General features: G+C 41.7%; 5 protein-coding genes across 5 annotated transcripts; all 5 read right to left on the bottom strand.

Annotated features, from left to right (window-relative positions):
• Window positions 1-111: 111 nt before the first annotated feature.
• LOC130177635 (trace amine-associated receptor 4-like) lies at window positions 112-1217 on the bottom strand. Its single transcript, XM_056389530.1, has 2 exons — window positions 1042-1217; window positions 112-922 (listed from the first exon to the last, which is right to left on the bottom strand). The coding sequence occupies exons 1-2, from the start codon at window positions 1215-1217 to the stop codon at window positions 112-114; spliced, it is 987 nt and encodes a 328-aa protein (XP_056245505.1).
• Window positions 1218-2970: 1753 nt separating this feature from the next.
• LOC130177634 (trace amine-associated receptor 13c-like) lies at window positions 2971-4120 on the bottom strand. The gene is made up of 2 exons (XM_056389529.1): window positions 3960-4120; window positions 2971-3787 (listed from the first exon to the last, which is right to left on the bottom strand). The coding sequence occupies exons 1-2, from the start codon at window positions 4118-4120 to the stop codon at window positions 2971-2973; spliced, it is 978 nt and encodes a 325-aa protein (XP_056245504.1).
• A 1135-nt stretch (window positions 4121-5255) lies between these two features.
• On the bottom strand, window positions 5256-12775 carry LOC130177633 (alpha-tectorin-like). The gene is made up of 18 exons (XM_056389528.1): window positions 12730-12775; window positions 11782-11879; window positions 11352-11579; window positions 11145-11228; window positions 10829-10934; window positions 10577-10706; window positions 10192-10435; window positions 9384-9540; window positions 8586-8673; window positions 8427-8489; window positions 7982-8192; window positions 7581-7710; window positions 7165-7352; window positions 6903-7057; window positions 6574-6819; window positions 6320-6482; window positions 6045-6137; window positions 5256-5819 (listed from the first exon to the last, which is right to left on the bottom strand). Exons 1-17 carry the CDS (start codon window positions 12773-12775, stop codon window positions 6045-6047), a joined length of 2430 nt encoding a protein of 809 aa, XP_056245503.1. The 3' UTR covers window positions 5256-5819.
• Window positions 12776-15225: 2450 nt separating this feature from the next.
• LOC130177941 (trace amine-associated receptor 13c-like) lies at window positions 15226-16431 on the bottom strand. Its single transcript, XM_056389959.1, has 2 exons — window positions 16256-16431; window positions 15226-16042 (listed from the first exon to the last, which is right to left on the bottom strand). The coding sequence occupies exons 1-2, from the start codon at window positions 16429-16431 to the stop codon at window positions 15226-15228; spliced, it is 993 nt and encodes a 330-aa protein (XP_056245934.1).
• Window positions 16432-19720: 3289 nt separating this feature from the next.
• LOC130177928 (trace amine-associated receptor 13c-like) lies at window positions 19721-20917 on the bottom strand. The gene is made up of 2 exons (XM_056389944.1): window positions 20742-20917; window positions 19721-20528 (listed from the first exon to the last, which is right to left on the bottom strand). Exons 1-2 carry the CDS (start codon window positions 20915-20917, stop codon window positions 19721-19723), a joined length of 984 nt encoding a protein of 327 aa, XP_056245919.1.
• Window positions 20918-22241: the final 1324 nt, after the last annotated feature.

Here is a 22241-nt window from a genome sequence, read left to right as displayed (position 1 = left end):
CAAGCCAGAGCCTTTAATCTCTGTCACCATCGTGCAGAGGATGAATTGTTTTTGATTTCTGAAACCAGTCAAACAACAATAGAAAACTGTTCTTAAAAATATACTATCCCCTCACAGTATGTTGGCCTCAGAGGAGTTACTCTGCAGTATCTTGAATGTAACAATGATTCGAGTAGCTTTTTTAAACCAGGGGTAGAAAAGAGCGTAGATGATGGGGTTCAGACAGGAATTAAAATACATCAGAAAAATCATGAGGGCCTCATTTGAAGAGCCGATCAAGATGTCCTGGCCTGAGAGGGAGACACAGTAATATGGAGAGTAACAAATCAGAAACACAACTATAAGTATACCGAGTGTCTTTGCTGCTCTCATCTCAGATCTCTTAACTTTCACGATCTTCAAATGCTTGACAGAAACAGATGCAACGTGGGACTTCATGGCTCGAGCCTGAGACACTGCCACCATGAACACTCTCGTATACAGAACTACGATGACAGTAATGGGGAGGATGAAACCAACAACAAGATCAGCAGTTCCTGAAATATTTACCACACATTCCCCATTACAGGAATTATACCTGCCCGGTTGCTTCAGGTTGTCATATAGAAGGAAAACACTATTTATACTAGAATAACTCCAACACAAGAGAACTTTTACTGTGCCAACTTTTAGAGTGACTTTGGTGGGGTAATGCAGAGGGTCACAAATAGCCATATAGCGATCAACAGATATAAGCACCATGTTGGCTACAGAGGAAGTGATTATGATAACAGGTAACATGTAATACAGTGCACACATCACGTCGCCGAGCATCCAGCAGGTTGCTGTCATGAGTATCTCGACCGGTATGAGCAAGGAGCCTACAAGGAAATCTGAGACAGCCAGGGAGAGGAGGAGGAGGTTGGTGGGGGTGTGGAGCTTCCTGTAGTGAAAAAATATCATCACTCTGAATGCTATCATCAACGTAGTTGTGCAGAAAGCAGTAATGGTTAAAAACCACAACATAACATAATCACTGCATATTAGGTGAAAGGTGTGTGCCTGAAGTGGGCGATGGAGATGATGACCAGCAGGTTGAGAGTCACGGTGAGCAGAGAGATGACGGACAGCACGATGTAAAAGAGCAAAGTGACGGAGCCAGGAGGCTCTGGCTTCTTGCAGGAGGAGTTGAGGAGTAGTGGAAAGCAGAGCTCAGCTCCCTCCATGGCCTCCGTCATCAGGAAGAGGAGAAGGCGCCGAGCTCTGGCAGCTTTTTTCACCAAACCTCTACTTACAGTTTAATTATATTTCCCACCTCATTGACCTCTCTCCTCCTTCTCCACTCCCAAGCCCTCCCCCTCTGATGTAACAACAGCAGTTTCGTGCACTGGCCACTGAGCATCACCACAGGTTGGATAACAGCCCTCAAGAGCACCTGAGTTGTAGTATTGAGGGTTAAGTTCACAAGTTCACTTCTCTTTATTATTCATTCATCATGTATCATATCATTCTGATTAAAAGCTGGCCCTGGCATGGTTATGTGCAGTCCACAGAGATTGGGTTGAAAGGTTGAAATATCTTTGTTTATCGTCGACGGGGCAAATTGTTGTGCAGCCAGCAGTGGCCAAAGAGATCACAAACATTAGCATTCGACCGCAGTAAAACAATGATTCACATTCAATACTTGAAAAAATATAAAGCTCCAGCTGGTAAAAAGAAATGTGTGCCGTATAAAATCACAGTGAGTTATTTAAGAAATCAACAGCAGCAAGGACAAAAGACTTCTTAAATCTATTAGTTCTGCATCTTCGCAGTTTGTACCTGCGACTGTACAGAAGCCGCATGAACTCCCTGAACAAAGGATGACTCGGATCGGCCAGAATTTTCTGGGCTTTGTTCAGAGCCCTGACCTTATATAGGTAGGGCAGGTCATTAAGGCTTTTCGCTTTAATCTTAGTGCAAACTGTCACAATACCTTGTAATCTGTTCCTGTCCTTTAGTGAAAGTGAATCATACCAACTGATACGTAAGAATCGATTCAATTAAACAAGAATGAAACAGATTGTAGATCCTGTCATGGTTTGCTATGGCAAACACTTTTTGTTAGTTTTGTTTTGGACTTTCGCATTTCCTGTTTTATTTTGTAATTGGTTTCCTTGTGTGTCAGTGTTTTTGCTTCCTGTCTTGGTCCTGTGTCTGTGTGGTGATTGTCTGCTCCGCCCTAATGTGTGTCACCTTAGTTCAATAACCCTTGCCTCCCTTGTCTATATAGTCTTTGTGCTTTCCTTTGTCTGTGTCGGTTCGTCTGTTTAGTTCAGGGTTTGTTCACATCGTCTGTTCATGTCTGTATTTTGGTTAATAAACCTGTCTGCACCGTTCCCCAAAGTGTTGGCTGCATTTGGGTCCTACTTACCTCAAAACCCTGACAGATCCTCTCTTACACTCAAGTCACATCTATCTATCTATCTATCTATCTATCTATCTATCTATCTATCTATCTATCTATCTATCTATCTATCTATCTATCTATGCTGCTACCTGCTCATTTGCACTATTGCACACATTGGGTTTCTTCTCAATTCTCTGACAAACCATAATAAAGTTTTACTAATGTGTCTCTAAAGTATTTATATTTATCATGACACCCATTCATAAATATGCAAAATCCACAAAATAGGCCGAGAAGAAAGAGTTCTTCTAATTCTTCACAAAAGCACAATGTATTTTATTTAAGGATTGTTTCACACATTTGGAGGTTAAAAAAAAAAAAAAATACTGAAACATGAATCAGATCTTTTAAGGATTATTTTCTCTAAAGTCTAATGTGCTGTGAGACAATATAGATTTATAGTTAATTGACTCAAAGTGAGGGAATTATTGTTCTGTTTGTAGAAAATGCCTGACTGTCTCTGTAGTACTGGCCTGACTTTGGGTTAGGGTTATGTTGAAACACACCTAAAGGCCTTATTACAGTGACTCCACAGCGTCTCCTCACAATATCTTCGTCTCACAGGAGCCAGGCTTCATTATTTGAAGTGTAACAATGAGTTTAACAGATTTTCTAAACCAGGGATAGAAAAAGGCGTAGATGATAGGGTTTAAACAGGAGTTTAAGTAGAACAGGCACATTATAAAGATAGCAGATGGAGCATGAAGTAAAGTGTCCTGGCCTGAAAGTGTGAAAAAGAAATATGGGCAGAGACATATTAGAAACACAACTACAACGACACCAAGAGTCCTGGCTGCTTTCATCTCAGATTTCTTAGCAGTTACTCTCTCTGAACGCTGGAGTGTGACAGCTGTAATGTGAGAGCGCATGGCACGAGCCTGAGACACAGCCACCACAAATACTCTCAGATACAGAACTGTGATGAATGTTATTGGAATGATGAAAGTTAAAATAAAATCTGCAAATTGTTCAATAAAGTTAAAGACCAGTATGCACTCTCCAGCACAGGAATTATACCTGCCTGGTCGTTTCAGGTTTTCGTTCATCAGCGCAGTGGTAAAGAAGAGAGAACAGATCCAACACAGTGAAACACAGATTCTAACTCTTTTTGGAGTGACTTTGGTGGGGTAATGCAAGGGGTCACAAATAGCCAAATAGCGGTCAATAGATATGAGCACCATGGTTACTATGGAGACAGAAGTAATAAGGTAGTCTAAAACAACATACAGAAGACACATGATGTCACCAAAGAGCCAACAACCGTTTATGAAGAAAATTTGAAAGAACATGATGAAGCCCACGAAAAAATCTGAGACAGCCAGAGAGAGGAGGAGGAGGTTGGTGGAGGTGTGGAGCTGCCTGGAGAGATAAGAAAGCAACATACTAATCATCATTTGCACTATGAAATATCATTGCAGCAGATAAAACCAGACCAAAACCACAACAAATTCAAAAACATTTTGTGTACTCTTTCTCTTGCAGTCATTTACTCTGTGCAGCTACCCGTGATATAATTAGAATGTGTAGCTACTTGAAGTGGGAGATGGAGATGATGACCAGCAGGTTGAGAGTCGCAGTGAGCAAAGAGGTGAAGGACAGCACACTGTTAATAAGCAAAGTGTCAGAGTGAGGACGTTTCAGCCTCCTGCAGGAACTGTTGAGTTGTGGAAAGCAGAGTTCAACTCCCTCCATCATCATCAGAGAGAGAGGAGGAGGAGGAGAGGAGAGCTGCCGAGCTCTAGCAACTGACCCTCTCTGTCATTTAACTTATCTAGCTCTTTGTTCCCTCCTCATCACAGTGCACAACATCATATTACAAAAACATCGGCTGTTACTTAGAAACAAATCCCCTCCCTCCCTTGCTCTGTGCACAGTCATTATTAGATCCCAGACCAAAACAAATCCTTTTGTCATGGTTTGCCATGGCAGACACTTTTTGTTTGAGTTTATGTTTGGATTTTGTCACTTCCTATTTTATTTTGTAGTTGGTTTCCTTGTGTGTCTCTGTTTTTACTTCCTGTCTTGGTCCTGCTTCTGTTTGGTGATTGTCTGCCTAATGTGTTTCACCTGTGTTCAATCACCCTTGCCTCACTTGTGGCTATCTAGTCTCTGTGCTCCCCTTTGTCTGTGTCGGTTCTGTTCATGTCTGGTTTGTCCTCAGTCTGTTCATGTTGCCTGTTCATGTTGCCTGTTCATGTCGGCTGTTGTTAGGGTTAAGGTTAGACAGCAAGTTATCTAACGTTATCATAGCGACTGTCACTAATGAACTTAACATTATGTCGCGAATCACGCTGGAGCCCTTTAGCAGCTCACAGCATTCTCCATTTCGGTAAAGCCAGACCAGTATTGCCTCCACGGTCGGACTGGGAAAGAAATTATCTGCTGGAACCGCCCGCACAAATGACGCTGACGGAGCAGGTAAAAACTTCAAAAACGTTATCGATGTTTTGACAGGCCACTGGCTGACTGGGATTTGAGCTCCTCCTCTCACCTGTGCACTGTGTGCTCTGCACTGAGAACCAAAATACCACAAAAACAAGCTATGAGAATTTCAGTGTCAGGAAAATACTGAACCATCAGAGCTCTGCTTGAGCCCGTCAGTCCAGCACCATAAAAACAGGGCCAGAAATCTTGCATGTTTGGTGAACCTTATTCCATCATATCTGATAACAGTGAACTATTGCACCTCTAATCATAAATTAGCATAAATAAGTAGGACACAGCAGAAATATTTACTTCTGTTATTGCATTACCTAAAAAGGGACTCAAAGCATATATAGTATTTCACTTTTTATTTAATGTGCAATATCATAGTAAAGACAGGTAAGGGATGCAGCATGTTGTGATGTTGTTCAGGCCACAGACTGAGGGTTGCAGGTTTTAACATCAAACAATTCCCACATTGTTCGCAAGGCCTTGCATTTTTATCCAAACCTGGTCAGAGGAATGTTTGCAAATAGCAGAAAAGGGTTCCAACAATCACAACAAACATGGTGGGACCATCACCAACTGATATGTGACAGAACCTGATATGATCAACTTTACATGTCTGGTTTGGCTGTAAATCTTACAGTATCAACGTTTACGTGTTTACCTATCAAGCCTTGGTTGGTGCTTTCTCCCAGACACTTTAACGGTTGTGCCTGTGTCATGTGCTGCCAATCAAATCAGAACCTCACCAATGAAATAATTTTCCTCCTATCAGGGGACACAATTCCAGAAAACAAAGACCAAACATATCAAAAGCTTGATACAGATCAGTGTGGGTGTCTGATTACGTTTATATGCGCTAACAGAGATTCACAGCAAAGATCACAGATGGAGGACAAAGCTAAAACAGGAATCATTTTGTGTCTCGGGCTTTCCAGTCGGTCCGAGTCTCCATGGAAACCTAAAAAAGGTAAGCCAATATGAGTAATGAGTTTTTATTTGTTTATGGGACTTTTGAGACCATATTTAAAAACCCATTGGATTGTCTCAAAAATGCAACATGACAAGGCTGAAAACAGCCATTTTTTCTCAGCTCATCTAAAACTGATGTTTTGGAGATGCATGGTTTTCACAGGCAGCAATGACCTGGAATTTTGCACTGATGCGATTGATTAGCACGACTTACTTAATAAGTCCAGGCCAAGTTGATGAAGGCAGGATTTTCATCCTTGTACTTTGGCATGGCAGATCTGCGCCTTCTCTCAGCCTGGCTGCACGTCTGGAAGACAGTTCAAAGAAATTCAGTGTTTGGCTTGAGGTCTGCACAGGGTTTTAAAGCCAGACAGCGATCCAATCCGCCGGATGCTATCAATGGACTATATTTTCCATTTTGTGCCAGTATTCTCAGACCCACATTTTTATTTGTGCACTTCTGCGAATAAACTCAGGAACGGTTCATACCGGGGTGCAGGTATTACCCTGCCTCACACACAGCTCTACTCTGCAGTGCAGGTAGACGTCACCAGTCTTGCCAGAGAACTGGAAGGTGTTGAAAGAGAAGTAGTTGGATGTTCCCAGTCCATTGCCCTCCACCTTCACGGTCTGGTCAGCAGGGTTAGGGCAGCTGCTCAAAAACAGGAAAGCAGACATGACAGGGGGTGGACAGCAACAACGAAGGAAGGTTTGAGCGCCACAAGCATCCCCCTGTGTCTCACCCTTTGATGATGAGGTCGTATCTAAGGCTTCCACTTGGCGACGGCTGATCAGTTGCCCAGCAGGAGTCGGTCACCACCACGACCATCTTTTCAGCCAGCCCGTCCGTTTTCAGCTCCACCCAGATTTTCTCATCCAGTTGAATCTCATTGCTTGACTGGATCGCTTGCACGCGGTCAGAGCTGGTGTAGGCCTTCATGCTCAGATTGTAACTCCATTCTCCAGAGGTAATCTGCTGGATCACAGAGCTGGAAAGCAAAGACATAAATCTGTTCTGTTCTTCTCCTGGTGACACATGTGGAACTACATACTGCACACCCACCACACCCACCTGTGTTTGAGTTTGATAGCTAAGCTATTGACATCTGGCTGACTATAAAAACAGGAGAAGTCGATATGCACTGGGATCTGACGGTTGATGAGGCCAAACATGGAGCTGTTCCGCGTCATGATGGTATTCTTGTAGATAATCTGGCTGTTGTTTGCCTACAGGGACGGATGGACACGGACACTGTTACTGCACATTCGGCTCCATTTTTACATTCCACTAAATAAATCCGAAAGTTTTAGGCTCCAGCAGTTACTGCACCCACCGTGACCACTGTACCACAGGTGCTGCTACTGTCGAAGCTGAACATCACCATGTGGGTCAAGTTATCCATTTCACCCGTGCAGGTCTGGTCATTGAGGTGTAGGACAGAGTAGTCGATGCTTTTGTCCTCCAAGAGACATTTAGCCAAAGTTACCGAAGCAGACTTCTGCCCGCAGACCGTTGGCTCACCTGAACACCCATTACAAAACATTACGTTCATACAGCTTCTGTTCAGATGAGTTACAACAGCAGTGGATGAGGAACATGCACTCATGAATTCAACACTGAAAAACATCTTTTAGGTGGATTATCATTTTCCTTAAGGACTCTTTGAGAGTTTCGTGCATCTATTTAACATTAATTCTTAATGTTATTACATGCATGACGAGATGAAACATAAGAGAACTGCTGACTCACCGAAGGCGCCTGTCGATTTGTACTTGGATGCAAAAATGGCCCGACAGAGGCAGCGAGTCTCTGCACCATTGTTGCTCTCACCACAGAACTCATGAGCACTGCAGAACCTGTCCTGACAGGTGACAAAGTCCTGAGGGAAAGCAGCTGCAAACACACACAGGGACAGAAATATGAAGGAATAATTAACACTTCAAAAAGCATGTAGTGGCCAGCGTATATGATTGTGATTTGGGTCTAGTGTCTTACATTATATCAGGCCTGGAACTGACTTAGAGTGAGTGTGGATAATGTTTCCAGGTGTATTGTGAGAACAAGTTTGTCAAACTGCAGCCTCTTCCCAGTTTTATGTTATCTTAGATTGTCTTTCTCATTTTGAAATGTAACAGCAGATACTGAAAGACGTGCTTACAGCAGCTGGTCTTTGACCTCCAACCCTCCACTGTGACGTTGCTGTGGCGTGTGCAGGCTCTTGCGTAGGCCTCCAGGAACTGGCATTTGAGACCATCCACTGCAGGGTATTTGCACAGTGTCCGTGTGCAGGCAGTTGTGAAGGGCTCTGGGTCAATGTGTCTGCTGCAAGCTGTGAAGGGAGCTTGCTTCAAGAGATTACACCTGTCCCAGTGATGCAGAGAAGGAAAACACAACATGAAAGACCAGTTGACAAAGAAAGTAAGGCACAAGACAAAGGGACTTTGTCAAGACAAAATCTCAATCAAAAAAGTAGATATTTGAGTTTTGGTGTCTAGGTTCCAAATCTATCCTATCACATGAAAAATGCGGTGAGGCACGCCATAGAGGTTGTTTACGAATAAAAGGGAAGTTTATTTTGTGTTTGTCTACATTTACCATTCAGTGGTAGCGTTGCAGTCGATTGTACTGTCAGCAGCGTCATCGTAGTGTATCTCACAGCTGTGGGGCAACACACAACATGAGATAAAAGACTGAACAACAGCTTTGTACTGGTGGACAGCAGCAGTTGATGGGACATGGTGTGTGAGTTCTTACCCAGGTGCACTGTGTTCAGAGACCTTCTCTTTACTTAGAGTCCTGCTGGAATTGCCACATAAACCAGGCATATGTGCTCCACTTGGTCCTGGCCAGGTTCAGGAGAGAGAAGGTCTGACAGATCAATAACTTTTAATAGATAAAATCAATAACTTAACAAACTTTTAAAGGGGAAGTGTACAGCAGCACAACTACAGGGCAGCTGAAAAAGATGCTACACTGCAAAAGATCTACAGCCATTATTGCGTTTACAAGACCAGAGTTAGTATTGGTATTGCTCTCCACCTCTGGAGACAGCTCTTGGTGAGTAAAGTTTGATGCTAAGCAGTAACTAAACAGCTGTTAATGCTAATGTTAGCTATGTAGCAAAAGTAAAACTTACAAATAGCTCCTTTAAAATAATTAATACCCCTATATTTTCAATTATTTTGATTCCTTAGACTTTTTCTTCACAGGACTTTGTGGGCATGTACAGACTGTTAGTTTTGTTGCACCTGGCTGCACAGGCTGGACGAATTTGAGACCACAACTCCCACCATGGCTCTCCCCAACTTCAGACTCAGCTGAGATCAAATCAGCCCGAAAAACTGAAAACACCTATGTGGGTGTGAAAGACCACTAATGTCTCTCCTGTTTCATCTGCCAGGAGAGAGCTGCCATTGTCTAGAAAAACAATTCCAGCTATAATTACTTTACTGAACATGTCAATCAGTGTGTTTGTATGAAGGGGCGCAGAGGAATATGATATGAACAGTCTCTGTGGTTGCCTTTAGCCTTGAGGGTTTAAACCGTGCACACCTGTCATGTGGATCAGTGTGACGGAGCCATCAAAGAGGACAGACACGGTGTGGTTGGAGGCCGATATCTTAGCGGTCACTCCCATCTGGTCCTTAGAGAGCTCCACGCCGTGGACCACCTGAGCCGTGGCGTTGAGCATCAGCACTTTGTTGTTCAGCTTTGTCACAGCAGAGGAGCAAAGGGGAGGAGACAAATAAAAACAAAAAAAATAATGTTGCAGTTGTATAGAAATTTGATTTCAGGGTTGAATGAGAGAATTTTTTCTCCGTGCTGAAATCAGCTGCTTTCTGTCAACAACTTGCATTTGTTTGAATGTGTGCCAGATGGTTTGTTAGGCTGCACACACCACAGATGCGTAGAGGTTTTCAATTATACTTGAATGACATTCCATACATGCACAGTGGACTGTCGTCTACATATTCCACACAAGCGCACTATGAATCAAATCAAAATTGCGATATCCGTACAATAAGAATAGAAGAGCTGCTCGGTCTGCTGTATTTTTTCCACTAAAGTTGAACTGTCGAGGTGAGGGTAGTGACAGACCTCCACACAGCTTCTCTTCATACTCAGCTTTCATGTTTCTTTTCCAGCTCATGTGCAGTTGGTACCCTACAGATTGGTGAGCACATGTATGTCTACATCAAAGCCTCGCGTACCCCAACCCTAACCCTAACCCTAACCCTCTGATGGTGAAATTTATTTTACATGGACCCTAGTGGACCCTGCGTGTTTCGTGAATGTAGCTAAACATTACTTGACACACTAACAAACACGTTTATAACGATTGCAGCAGTGGGTAACTTACCTGAACTCTGCCACCTTGTTCCAGAGAGATTTGAACACCTGCCTGGTCCAGCTGCAGAATCACACGGTCCAAAAAACTGACATCTTTACGGCGTCTTTCCTGGAAAACCCCCAGCACCTTGAGTCCCGGGATAGATGAGGGCCTCATCAGAGTGTACCCACAACGATCCGGGACGGAGCGGACTCTGCCAACAAAGTCAATGACTGTGGAGCCAGTCACAGTGCATATGGTGTTCAAGACGCATCTGATGGAGGCGGAGAGGGCGGCTAGAGATTAACACCATCGGCGTTGATAAAGACTGAAACACTAGAAACACTCAAGACCAAGTCATTGTTTTGTCATGTTTGGGAGACATTTCTTTTGTATCACTTCTTCAGATATTTACCTGCCATCGCCTTGGCAACGCTCCATGGGACCACAGTAACTGACAGCACCAGCAACGCCATTCACATCACAGGTGACAGTAGAGCAGGTGTTTGGGTCTTTAACTGTCGTATTTGTCTTATAAGCAACACCTAGAGTTAGGAAAAGTTCATGTAGGTAAAGTGTAAACCAATGAACCAACAGCAATTTAGACTGTTACAATCTTGCTATTGAGGCCTGAAATTCCATTTTAGGAACCACTGGATTTGCTGACCTGAGAGTCTGCATCCGCTCACGTCTGTGATGACGCCTTTACTCGTTTCAGCTGTCTGGAATTTCTGTTTAGAAACTGTGAGGCCGTTGACTTTTGCATCTGCCTCCTATAAAAGTGCCCAAAAACAAATCATAGCAACTGTCTGTCTGTCTGTAACAAATATATATTTATATGGATATCAACGCTTCAAATAAAACACCAGAAAAGTGTAAAATGCAGTACCTTTAAATAAAAAAAAAACATAATTTTGTAATTTTCACTCCATATTCACTTAATTTCTCCACATTTTCTGGATGTTATACAAATAAGCACTCACCACATCAACATGGGTGTATCCAGAATATGTCTTGATTGCCAGAATTGCTTGTGTCCCAAAGTTGCCAAGTTCAACTTGTTCAATCTGACAACAGGATGTGGAGAAGACACAGAAGAAACTGACCTAGTCCTTCTAATCACATGTATTATTTCATTAAACAACAGACACTTATAGAAGTCACAAAAAATGTAACTGAAAAATTCTCACTTCAGATTGTTGACTGTCTTTTAATGGGATGATGTTGACACATTTCCCAGCATTCTTCAGGTTTGGCAGTAGTTTATGGACCCCGGATCCAGTGGGTATTTCTCTTGAAAGTATTGCCAGGTCACCTCTGTCGGCTGTTCCTCCAGACATCACAATACAGTCGTTTTTGATCCCAGGTTTGTACACGCCAATGAAGCAAACTGCAAATCTGCTTGCATTGAAGGCCACCTGTTCAGACACAACCATTATGTACCTCATGATGAATAAAGTGCACATTTATATTAGTAATATACTAATATCAATTAGTTCTACTTGTTCTGGTGCTCATGCTCTGTCGGCCTGCAGAGATGATCTCCACTTAAGGTGTGTACCAAAGGACAATAATGAAAGTAGGTGGAACCACATGTATATGAGAATTTAGATTACTCACATATACTTTGTCATATTTCTGTCCATAATAAGTGATCGGACACGAGCTGATGTTCATCTCCCCAGAGTTTGTGAAGGTTTGGCTTGTTGCAGTTGTACCTGAGGACATGGAGACACATGCTTTGTGAGCTACATGTGTTCTTACACCAATAAAGCCGATAAAGAGTAAGTCCAAAAGGATGAGGGCAGGATGTCAATATTTGCTCCATTTTAAAGGGGCTATTTGCTATATAAGTGTTCTCTGGTGGTGTTTGTCGCTTGACAAGAGGTTATAATAACTCCTCTGAGCAGCGCCACGTCTTCAGGGCAGACTGAAGGCTACAATGAGTCGCTATCGGAAAGCATACTAACTTCAGAAGAAAGAAAGGACATGATTGAGACAAGAGTTAACATTGGTGTTGCTTTTCACTGTTGGAGACAACTGTTGGTGAGAAAAGGAATGAAGTTTGATGCTGAACTCGAGATGTTTCTAGACTTGTAAGCAACAGCAGTTAATGCTAACATTAGCTACGTAGCAATGGCAAAACTTGAAAATGGCACCTTTATTTGGTTGTTATTAGTCAGACTGTTTTTGACTGAGGTTTAAGGAATAGTTTGACATTTGCTTTCTTGCCAAGATGAAAATGTTGATGTCTGCACAGTAAAAATGAATCTACAACAGGCAGCTGGTTAGCTTAGCTTAGCACAAAGACTGAAAACAAATGGAAGCAGCTAGCCTAGCTATGTCCAAAGTGAATAAAATCTGCCTACTAGCCCCCCTAGAGTTAGGGAAGAGAATGATGGTATTAAAAGGTTAGTGCTTATGTTTGTGATTCATGTAGGTATATGTAGGGATGTATGCACACTATATGTACAGCATCCATCGTACAATATTCACTCATACTGTTTTCTTAGTGAGTTATAAAATGGATGCAGTGTGACTGTGTTTGAGTTGTGAAGCCTTGTTTACCTGTCAGCATGCTGAGTGCAGCCAGGTACAGGAAGAAGCAGAACATGTTGCTTGTCCGCTGACAGCGACCTGAAACACAAGTAAACTTTTTCTAATCAGAAAACAAAGCCCTGTACATACTGCACACTGAACAGTCTAAAGATCGTCATTGTAGAATATGCAATGGCATTATTTAAATTGTAATGTTTTTCTTTTCATTTCCTTCTCCTCCTCCAAATAATATATTGCCTAAAGGCATTTTTTAAATTCTCGTGAGGATAAGAATTTTTACCTGACAGTTCAACTGTATTGTGACTAAATAAATCCAGTTATACCAATTCAAAATTCAACTGCTCATTGGCCATGAATGACCCATGTACCAGCCTTGACTATATTTCAACCTAACGGAGACAAAATATTTTATTCTAGAACAAAGTGTTTGACTAAAGACAGACCATGACATTACAATGGCACCATCTGAAATGCAGCATTTCTTTCCTTTTCTTTTTTTTAAATAACAAAAATTACAGAAATAAATACATCTCCCAACCTACATTCTGCAGACATGGACTTTCTTTTATTAGCAACTGATGAAGTAAATAATGTCAGTGTAAACTTAATTATTAAGGTAATGTGGGAGCAGTTTAAATGGGTTTCACATTTGTTTACACCTCACAAAACTGTCAGAACTGTATTTATTTAATAACTATGCTTCATTTGACCAAAACATAACAGTGAGTGAAAGTTTCTTTTCTTATTTTGAAACATTATAAACTTTATCATGGTGTGAAAATATCGCTTCTTCTGATGTCTCTAAAATTTTCTGGCCATCAGTGTGGCGACAAATCCTTGCATCTTTATATTCACTCGTATTTTTCCTATTTTTCCTATCTTTCCTATTTAATTTTATGTTTTATGTTTTTTTCACCTCAGGAATGACTCTTTTTTTGTCAAAAATCTATTCTAAAGCTTTTGGAAGTATTAAAAAAAGACAGGAGATAAGCCAAAGGTTTCCAGGTTTTCTTACCCTGTGGAGGAGTTGTAGGAAAGTCGATTAGCTGTTGTCTCTCTTTCTCTGTGTGGAAGACACAGCACACTCTTTGGGCTGCCTATGTCTATTTACATGTTTACTCTCCAGCAGAGTGAAGAGATTCTCACACTTTTTCTTGTGACGTTTTGTCTTCCCAAACTGGGTTCTGTCATGGAACATTCCAGTTTACAAATACACTATAATTACCTGAGAGTCACTAATGCAGACTGATTACAAGCTGTCAAGTGTCAGACTTATCAATGACTCCAACTTGTCACGTATCATGAATAATGCAGCTTAAAGGGCCGTATAATTAATGAAAATCTTATAACATAAATTGCATAATCCAGCACAGATAATAGGTTGTGTGTGATCTATAATCTATGGTTGGACAAGTGGTGTGTTTAATTGTAAAATGTCCTTAAACTCAATGTTCAGTTCAAATCAATAGAGATGTGGTCGGGAATGTAAAAAGGGCAGGAAAGAGTTGTCACTGGTGAGTTTCACCTCCAGGGAAAAACTCTGAAGCTCAGGTGTGTCCAACCAGTCACACACTGATCCACTAAAGAGATCATCAGATCGTATGACGTCATGCACAAACATCCTTGAAGGTGCAAGCACGCACACACACAAACACACATAAACACACACATATGCAAAAACCATAGTAGGACTAACATTCCTTGGGGGGGGGGTAAAAACAAAAGATTTGAAGGTTTGAGTTCAGCTTGTTTAAGATTAGGACATTTCTTCATTGACACAGTTTCTTTCACACAGAACGGACTCCAGTCTGTCCTTAAGCAGTTCAGTTGTCTCTATTTGAGATGGTGTTTCATCCACCAATGATTGATGGGGCTTTGGCACACTTTGATTCAATGGTAAAAGGGTCAAGCAATATAGAGAGGTGTTTTGTGTGTGTGTGTGTGTGTGTGTGTGATGCTGGTGTTGATACACACTCCTCTTTTGAGCATGTAAAAGCAATTATAGACTAAACTATTCAGAGAAGTACTTCACGTAGGGTATTAACCCCAACATAATATAGTATAATATAATGTAATTTAATTTAATATATATCTCATATCACTGTCCAGATTCCTGGAAAAACTGCAGTTGCCCCATTGACATGTGTTTGTTTACAGGCCAGACTTGGCAAAATATGAGGCCGACCTTGATGCATAGCAACAAGCCGAAGCAGGCAGTGTGGTGTCTATACATAGGTGGTTATTCAGTGAAACATAAGGGGATGCTGTTGGATGAACAGATAATTAAAGGTCCTTTAGTAAAACAATTGTAAAAGTTGTTATAATATGAAATATCCTCTTCACAAGAAAAGTTAAAACTGTGACAGATACTTTATATTAATAGACAATTGTGGTGTAAACCTGCATCACATATTTATATTTGTCCAGACTTAAATTCAGTGATATCAGTACATGCTTCAGTCCTTCACAGAAAAGCTGTCATGTCAGAGACTACAGATTCTCTCTCTACAGTATGCAGGTCTCACAGGAGTCAGGCTGCAGTATCTTAAATGTGACAATGATCTTGACGGATTTCAGAAACCAGGGGTAACAAAAAGCATAGATCACCGGGTTTAGACAGGAGCTAAAATAGAACAACCAGATCTCAATGGGCACTGATGTGACACCAAACAGGGTGTTCTGGCTTACAAGAGAGGAACAGTAATACGGGCAAAGGCACGTCAGAAACACAACTACAACAACACCAAGAGTCCTGGCTGCTTTCATCTCAGATTTCTTAGCGAACACAGTCTCTGAACGCTGACGCTTGAGAGCTGCGACATGAGAGCGCATGGCGCGAGCCTGAGACACAGCCACCGCGAATACTCTCATATACAGAACAATGATGACAGTGACAGGACCAATAAAGGTCAAAACAACGTCAACAACTCCTGCTATATAGTTAATGACAACTACACACTCTCCAGTGCAGGAGTTGTACCTGCCTGGTTGTGCAAAGTTCTCCTTTATTACGAGGCTGTTGTACAGAACAGAACACACCCAACAAAGACAAGTGCAGATTGAGGCTCCTCTCACAGTGACTTTGTTGGGGTAATGCAGAGGGTCACAAATGGCTACATAGCGGTCGACTGATATGAGCACCATGGTTCCTACTGAGGCAGATGTGATGATGTAATCTAACACGCCGTACAGAGTACACATGTGGTCACTGAGGAACCAGCAGCCGTCTGAGAGGAGAATCTGAAAGGACATGAGGAGGCCCACGAAGAAATCTGAGACAGCCAGAGAGAGGAGGAGGAGGTTGGTGGGGGTGTGGAGCTGCCTGCATTGAAAGAGGAACATCATATGTGTTAGCATCTGTACAGTAGCAACTCCATCATGATATTCAGAGACATAATCCATGGTAAAATTCAACAAACCAGAGATTAAAATTATACATCAACACATCATCATATGTGAAAAATTTCCCATGACCCATGAATTTCTGTACGTGCATCACACTCAGAAACAGAACAGAACAGAACTATTTTGCTACTTGAAGTGGGAGATGGAGATGATGACCAGCAGGTTGAGAGTTGCAGTGAGCAGAGAGATGGAGGACAGCACAATGTAAACAAGCACAGCCTCAGACTCAGAGCGCTTTTTCTTCCGACAGGAGGAGTTGAGGAGTTGTGGGAAGCAGAGTTCAGTGTCTTCCAGGGTCTCCATCATGAGAGAAAAGGATGATGAGAGGAGAAGATGCTGAGCTCCTGCAGCTTTGTGACCAAACCTCTCACACATACAGCTGATTTATATCTTTTCTCCTCCTCATCCATTTGTGTCTCTTCTGCTCTACGGCAATTCTTTCTTTCAAACTGAAGTCCCTCCTCTTTGTTCCTCTGAAGTCATCATTTTCATCTTGCACTTCCTCGCACTTCATCAGTGAATCTTTAACTGTGACAGTACACCAAAATACAGCCACATCTGTAACAGGCCAACAAAAGGAATGGACAGTTTAAGGAGGGAAGGCCCCAACCATTGACCTCAGAAACACCACTTTATTAGCATCAACTTAAATACATGCATACAGCAGGCATGAGGTTCTCTGGTGATGAACTGACATGTTTACTTTAGAAAGTTAAATCCTACAGCAAGACCTGAAAAGGACTAGGCAAAGAACGGACAGTTTCTGGACACATGTCACCTCACAACTGCAACAACTGTGCAGCTTCACTTACTGCATCTGTGTGATAAAGCGTGACGCATCTAGCTGTCCAGGTAACTGAAAATCTGGATGCTCCTGTCCAGGTAACTGAAAACCTGGGTGCTCCTCTGACACTGAGCAGTAAGTTCATTGTCAATGTACTGAAGGAACCGATGTGACCTGCCCCATAGCAATGTCTTCTGTATCTTTTAGCATACAAGCTAGAAGGTATGGACAGGAAGTGCCAAGGCCGGTGAGTATATACAGGAGCTAATATGAGCAGCATGTGAGTTTGCTGTTGTACTGAACAACCTAAGCAGCAACCACATCAGAGTTTGTTCCGTCATAGTAAGCCCAGGTGAGAAAGAGACTCTGACTTGTAATATATTCAGTACCCAGACTTAGGGTACTCATCACCCATGGGCAAAAGGAGGTCTTACATCAGGAGTAGAGAGGGGCTGTGAAAAAAAGGCTGGTGACTCGGCTGTTCATCATCAAGACTACTAGATGAAGAATCAGTAGGCCTTTCCACCATTTTTGTTCCCGGAGAGCCCCAGGACTGATTTCCATCTCTCCCTAATCCGCCCCACCCACCTGATTATATCTAGACTGGTTGAACATATCCATAGAGCATGGAAAGGTGGAAAATCTCTCCAAAACCAGATGTTGGCACCACTGTTCTGAGGTATCTTCTTCTACTGCCTTTCAAACATGATTCACAGACCCAGTCATTCTTCTTCCTGGTGCAATAGGAAGCATCTGCCCTGGGGAAGACAGGATAATGCTGAAGGGACACCCAATGTTCTGTGCTACTGTGTCTCATATCACTGTCCTGACTGCTGGCATAAAGGGTGTGGTTGCATGATGTTGCTAATGTCCAGCTCTGGTTACAAAGCATTCATAGAGACACATAAGCAGGGACAGGACTCAAGCAGATATAAATCTGCGGAAAAAATGTGCAATAAAAACAAAGGTAACTCTGATATGATCAGTGGTGTTTTTGATTACATTATATTAAAGGATGTTTCCATTGATTTGTCATTCTCTTTATACATATGAGGGGGACAGAACAAACACAGCTAAGCAACACAAATCAGTACAACACTTCAAGAAGCTTTCTACCAAACTTTTATGTCAGTGTACATCCTTCATGTATGAAACTCATACTCGTCAAACTTTGTCAAAACACCCACGCAGTTACTGGTTTCATTGAACTTGACAGATCAAAACAAGAGCAATTAACCCTTGCTAACTTTGCTATCAAAATAGTATTTTGTCTGGATGAAGGATTTTTGCAATCAAATTCACTTATCGTGTCATATTGTATCGTATCGTATCGTATCGTATCATATTGTAATGTATCGTATCGTATTGTATTGTATCGTATCGTAACGTTTTGTATTGTATTGTATCGTATCATATTGTATTGTATCGTATCGTATCATATTGTATCGTAACGTTTTGTATTGTATTGTATCATATCGTATTGTATTGTATCGTATCGTATCGTATCGTATCGTATCGTATCGTATCACATCGTATCGTATTGTAACATATCGTATCGTATCGTATCGTATCGTATCGTATCGTATCGTATCGTATCGTATCGTATCGTATCCACCCAGTGGCTTGGGAGCGTTTTTTCCATTTCTGTACAGGTAAATTTATAGGCATCACACAGGGATGCAGGTCAACATTTAAATAACAGCTGCAAATTCTACCCACTCTCTGTTTCATAAAACTTTGATATATTAACTCAAGACATATTAGGGCAATCATTATATATTATATATATATATATATATTTATATATATATATATATATATATATATATATACAGTATATATACAGTATATTTAAATAAAACACCACTGGGCAGGCCTGTTGGTTCACTATGACAGACATATTTATCAACTCTAACTATATTATGCTGCTCGGATATGATTTTCAGGTTATAGATACATGTTGTAAATATAAATTAGGCTACTTTCTTTATATACCTATTTCAGAGTGTGGGATATGTTCAATCTCAGAAAAGTCTGCCTGAAACAACGAAATGGCATCAGTTTGGAACTTAACTGCATCACCCTACAGAAAACCTGACGATATAAACACTTGACTTCGACTTTTGTCAGTGTAGAGATTTGTTGCTCAAAGGTTTTATTGCAGTGACATCTTTTAATGACCAAAATTTGGGTTTTTGGACAGAGCAGCTATAGAAAAAAATGCCTCATTGCATTTGGTTAAATGCATTTAGTTAAACAGCACTGAGAAGAGGCCCAAAGGTGAACCATGTGGGAGCAGAGTCCTGTAGGGATTCACTTCCCCAAAACCAGACTCACATTCATAACTATCTTTCAACAATCGGAGTTAGAACCACGACCTGGTTCATAATGAAATATACAGGCTACACACTCAGTTAAAATATCTCAATTAAAAAATTTAAAAAGCAACTTTACTTTCAATTCCTTTTTGCTTTAGAACACACTACATTGTAGTTGTAAGCAGATGTAAGCATTTGTTAATATATTTCTTAACAACTATGAATGCTGCTGTGAACAGCCGTACGTGGAGGCTGCTGTACAACCAGACAATGAATGGTAATATAGTAAAACATAGATATAATAATATAAAATATGTACTCACAGAAATGTTGACAAATACTTTAATAGATAATTATGTCCTTGCAGCTGTGTTAAACTGCATGACATAATTTATATTTGTCCAGGCTTTGGAATTTGTAAATTCAGTGATATCAGTACATGTTTCAGTCCTTCACAGAAAAGCTGTCATGTCAGAGACTACAGATTCTCTCTCTACAGTATGCAGGTCTCACAGGAGTCAGGCTGCAGTATCTTAAATGTGACAATGATCTTGACGGATTTCAGAAACCAGGGGTAACAAAAAGCATAGATCACCGGGTTTAGACAGGAGTTGAAATAGAACAGCCAGGTCTCTAAGGGGACAGTGGTGACAGTGTTCAGGCCTGCGAGAGAGGAGTAGCAATACGGGCAAAGGCACGTCAGAAACACAACTACAACAACACCAAGAGTCCTGGCTGCTTTCATCTCAGATTTCTTAGCGAACACAGTCTCTGAACGCTGACGCTTGAGAGCTGCGACATGAGAGCGCATGGCGCGAGCCTGAGACACAGCCACCGCGAATACTCTCATATACAGAACAATGATGACAGTGACAGGACCAATAAAGGTCAAAACAACGTCAACAACTCCTGCTATATAGTTAATGACAACTACACACTCTCCAGTGCAGGAGTTGTACCTGCCTGGTTGTGCGAAGTTCTCCTTTATTACGAGACTGTTGTACAGAACAGAACACAGCCAACAAAGACAAATGCAGATTGAGGCTCCTCTCACAGTGACTTTGTTGGGGTAATGCAGAGGGTCACAAATGGCTACATAGCGGTCGACTGATATGAGCACCATGGTTCCTACTGAGGCAGATGTGATGATGTAATCTAACACGCCGTACAGAGTACACATGTGGTCACTGAGGAACCAGCAGCCGTCTGAGAGGAGAATCTGAAAGGACATGAGGAGGCCCACGAAGAAATCTGAGACAGCCAGAGAGAGGAGGAGGAGGTTGGTGGGGGTGTGGAGCTGCCTGCATTGAAAGAGGAACATCATATGTGTTAGCATCTGTACAGTAGCAACTCCATCATGATATTCAGAGACATAATCCATGGTAAAATTCAACAAACCAGAGATTAAAATTATACATCAACACATCATCATATGTGAAAAATTTCCCATGACCCATGAATTTCTGTACGTGCATCACACTCAGAAACAGAACAGAACAGAACTATTTTGCTACTTGAAGTGGGAGATGGAGATGATGACCAGCAGGTTGAGAGTTGCAGTGAGCAGAGAGATGGAGGACAGCACAATGTAAACAAGCACAGCCTCAGACTCAGAGCGCTTTTTCTTCCGACAGGAGGAGTTGAGGAGTTGTGGGAAGCAGAGTTCAGTGTCTTCCAGGGTCTCCATCATGAGAGAAAAGGATGATGAGAGGAGAAGTTGCTGAGCTCCTGCAGCTTTGTGACCAAACCTCTCACACATACAGCTGATTTATATCTTTTCTCCTCCTCATCCATTTGTGTCTCTTCTGCTCTACGGCAATTCTTTCTTTCAATCAAACTGAAGTCCCTCCTCCCTTTTGTACAACAGAAGTACAGGATGTTCAGTTTAATGAGGGAAGGCCCCAACCATTGACCTCAACAACACACAAACTTCCTTAGCTTCATACAGCACAAGGTCCTCTGGTGTAATGGCAAAATCTCTCTCTCCAAATTTCCTGACATCTCTTTATTCTGTCAACTGTAAAATCAAATTTTCCTTTATTGGAAAAAAAATTATGTCAACCATATCAGATATGTACCGTGGCCCTGAGAGCTCAACCCACTGCAACATAGAAAACAACAACATACAAACAGACAAAACACAAGAAAATTCAGAAAAGACCTTCATCAGTTTGACAACAAATAAACATGTTCCATGTCCCTAGGACCAGTTTGCTACACCATGAGTCAGCACATTTCTGTATTTGGTTGTGTTGTATGTATTTGCTGCATGTGTTGTCGAATTGAGGAGGAATTTTTTCAGAATTTTCTTTGTGTTTTGTCTATTTGATGTTTTTTCTTAAGTAGCAGTGCATTGAGCTCTCAGGGCCGCTGTAGATATGCCTTATTGGATGTATTAATATTGATGACATCTCAAATTAGAATTTCTCAACTTAAAATGCTGAACATATGTAGAGGTCCTGCTAAAATCTATGTATAATACACAATACATGTACAAGCTTGATATGGTTCCATTCATCAACTTTATTCTATGGAGTATCTGAAACAGATAATAGGATCAGACACCTGCTGTGTATTTGCTTCCCCTTAGTTAGGAAGTCCAAACACAGGGTCATTATTTTTCTTACACAATGTAGTGGGTCTGAAATAGCCACATATAGTTCATTATGTTAACAGACACCCCCTCTTTTTTATTTTAATATTTGAACCTTTACTTGAACCCTGACGAACACAGTTTTGCAGAAAGCATTACCTCGTTGCACCAGTAGAGGGTGCTCTAACACCAGTGGGTCCAGCATACAGTCTCTGCTCTGCTTTGCTCTGCGCATGTGCAGAGAATAAACCTGCCGAGCAGTAGTCGCATGAGCTAACAGCTCTCGTGTCGTGTGTTTGGATCCACAGATCCACAGTTACACCGTAGCTCAGCCGCTCAGTGCCCGCCGCCTGAGTGGCCCATGCTGCCGGACCAGAGACCCCTAGCTCTGGCGCCGGTAACAACAACCTCTTTGAGAAGA

This window comes from Seriola aureovittata, chromosome 11 (genome assembly GCF_021018895.1).
Source record: "Seriola aureovittata isolate HTS-2021-v1 ecotype China chromosome 11, ASM2101889v1, whole genome shotgun sequence".
NCBI lineage: Eukaryota > Metazoa > Chordata > Actinopteri > Carangiformes > Carangidae > Seriola > Seriola aureovittata.
This window is presented reverse-complemented; position numbering and strand designations above follow the sequence as displayed.

Excerpts from the sequence above, each read along its gene's own strand:
- LOC130177941 (XM_056389959.1), bottom strand. The coding sequence starts at position 16,431 with ATGATGGAGACCCTGGAAGACACTGAACTCTGCTTCCCACAACTCCTC. Across the intron at positions 16,043-16,255 it reads ATCTCCATCTCCCACTTCAA|GCAGCTCCACACCCCCACCA; the intron begins GTAGCAAAATAG and ends CTTTCAATGCAG.
- LOC130177633 (XM_056389528.1), bottom strand. The coding sequence starts at position 12,775 with ATGTTCTGCTTCTTCCTGTACCTGGCTGCACTCAGCATGCTGACAG. Across the intron at positions 11,880-12,729 it reads TGCACTCAGCATGCTGACAG|GTACAACTGCAACAAGCCAA; the intron begins GTAAACAAGGCT and ends CCATGTCCTCAG. Across the intron at positions 9,541-10,191 it reads AACAAGGTGGCAGAGTTCAG|CTGAACAACAAAGTGCTGAT; the intron begins GTAAGTTACCCA and ends GCTGTGACAAAG.
- LOC130177928 (XM_056389944.1), bottom strand. The coding sequence starts at position 20,917 with ATGATGGAGACCCTGGAAGACACTGAACTCTGCTTCCCACAACTCCTC. Across the intron at positions 20,529-20,741 it reads ATCTCCATCTCCCACTTCAA|GCAGCTCCACACCCCCACCA; the intron begins GTAGCAAAATAG and ends CTTTCAATGCAG.
- LOC130177635 (XM_056389530.1), bottom strand. The coding sequence starts at position 1,217 with ATGACGGAGGCCATGGAGGGAGCTGAGCTCTGCTTTCCACTACTCCTC. Across the intron at positions 923-1,041 it reads ATCTCCATCGCCCACTTCAG|GAAGCTCCACACCCCCACCA; the intron begins GCACACACCTTT and ends TTTTCACTACAG.
- LOC130177634 (XM_056389529.1), bottom strand. The coding sequence starts at position 4,120 with ATGGAGGGAGTTGAACTCTGCTTTCCACAACTCAACAGTTCCTGCAGG. Across the intron at positions 3,788-3,959 it reads ATCTCCATCTCCCACTTCAA|GCAGCTCCACACCTCCACCA; the intron begins GTAGCTACACAT and ends TTATCTCTCCAG.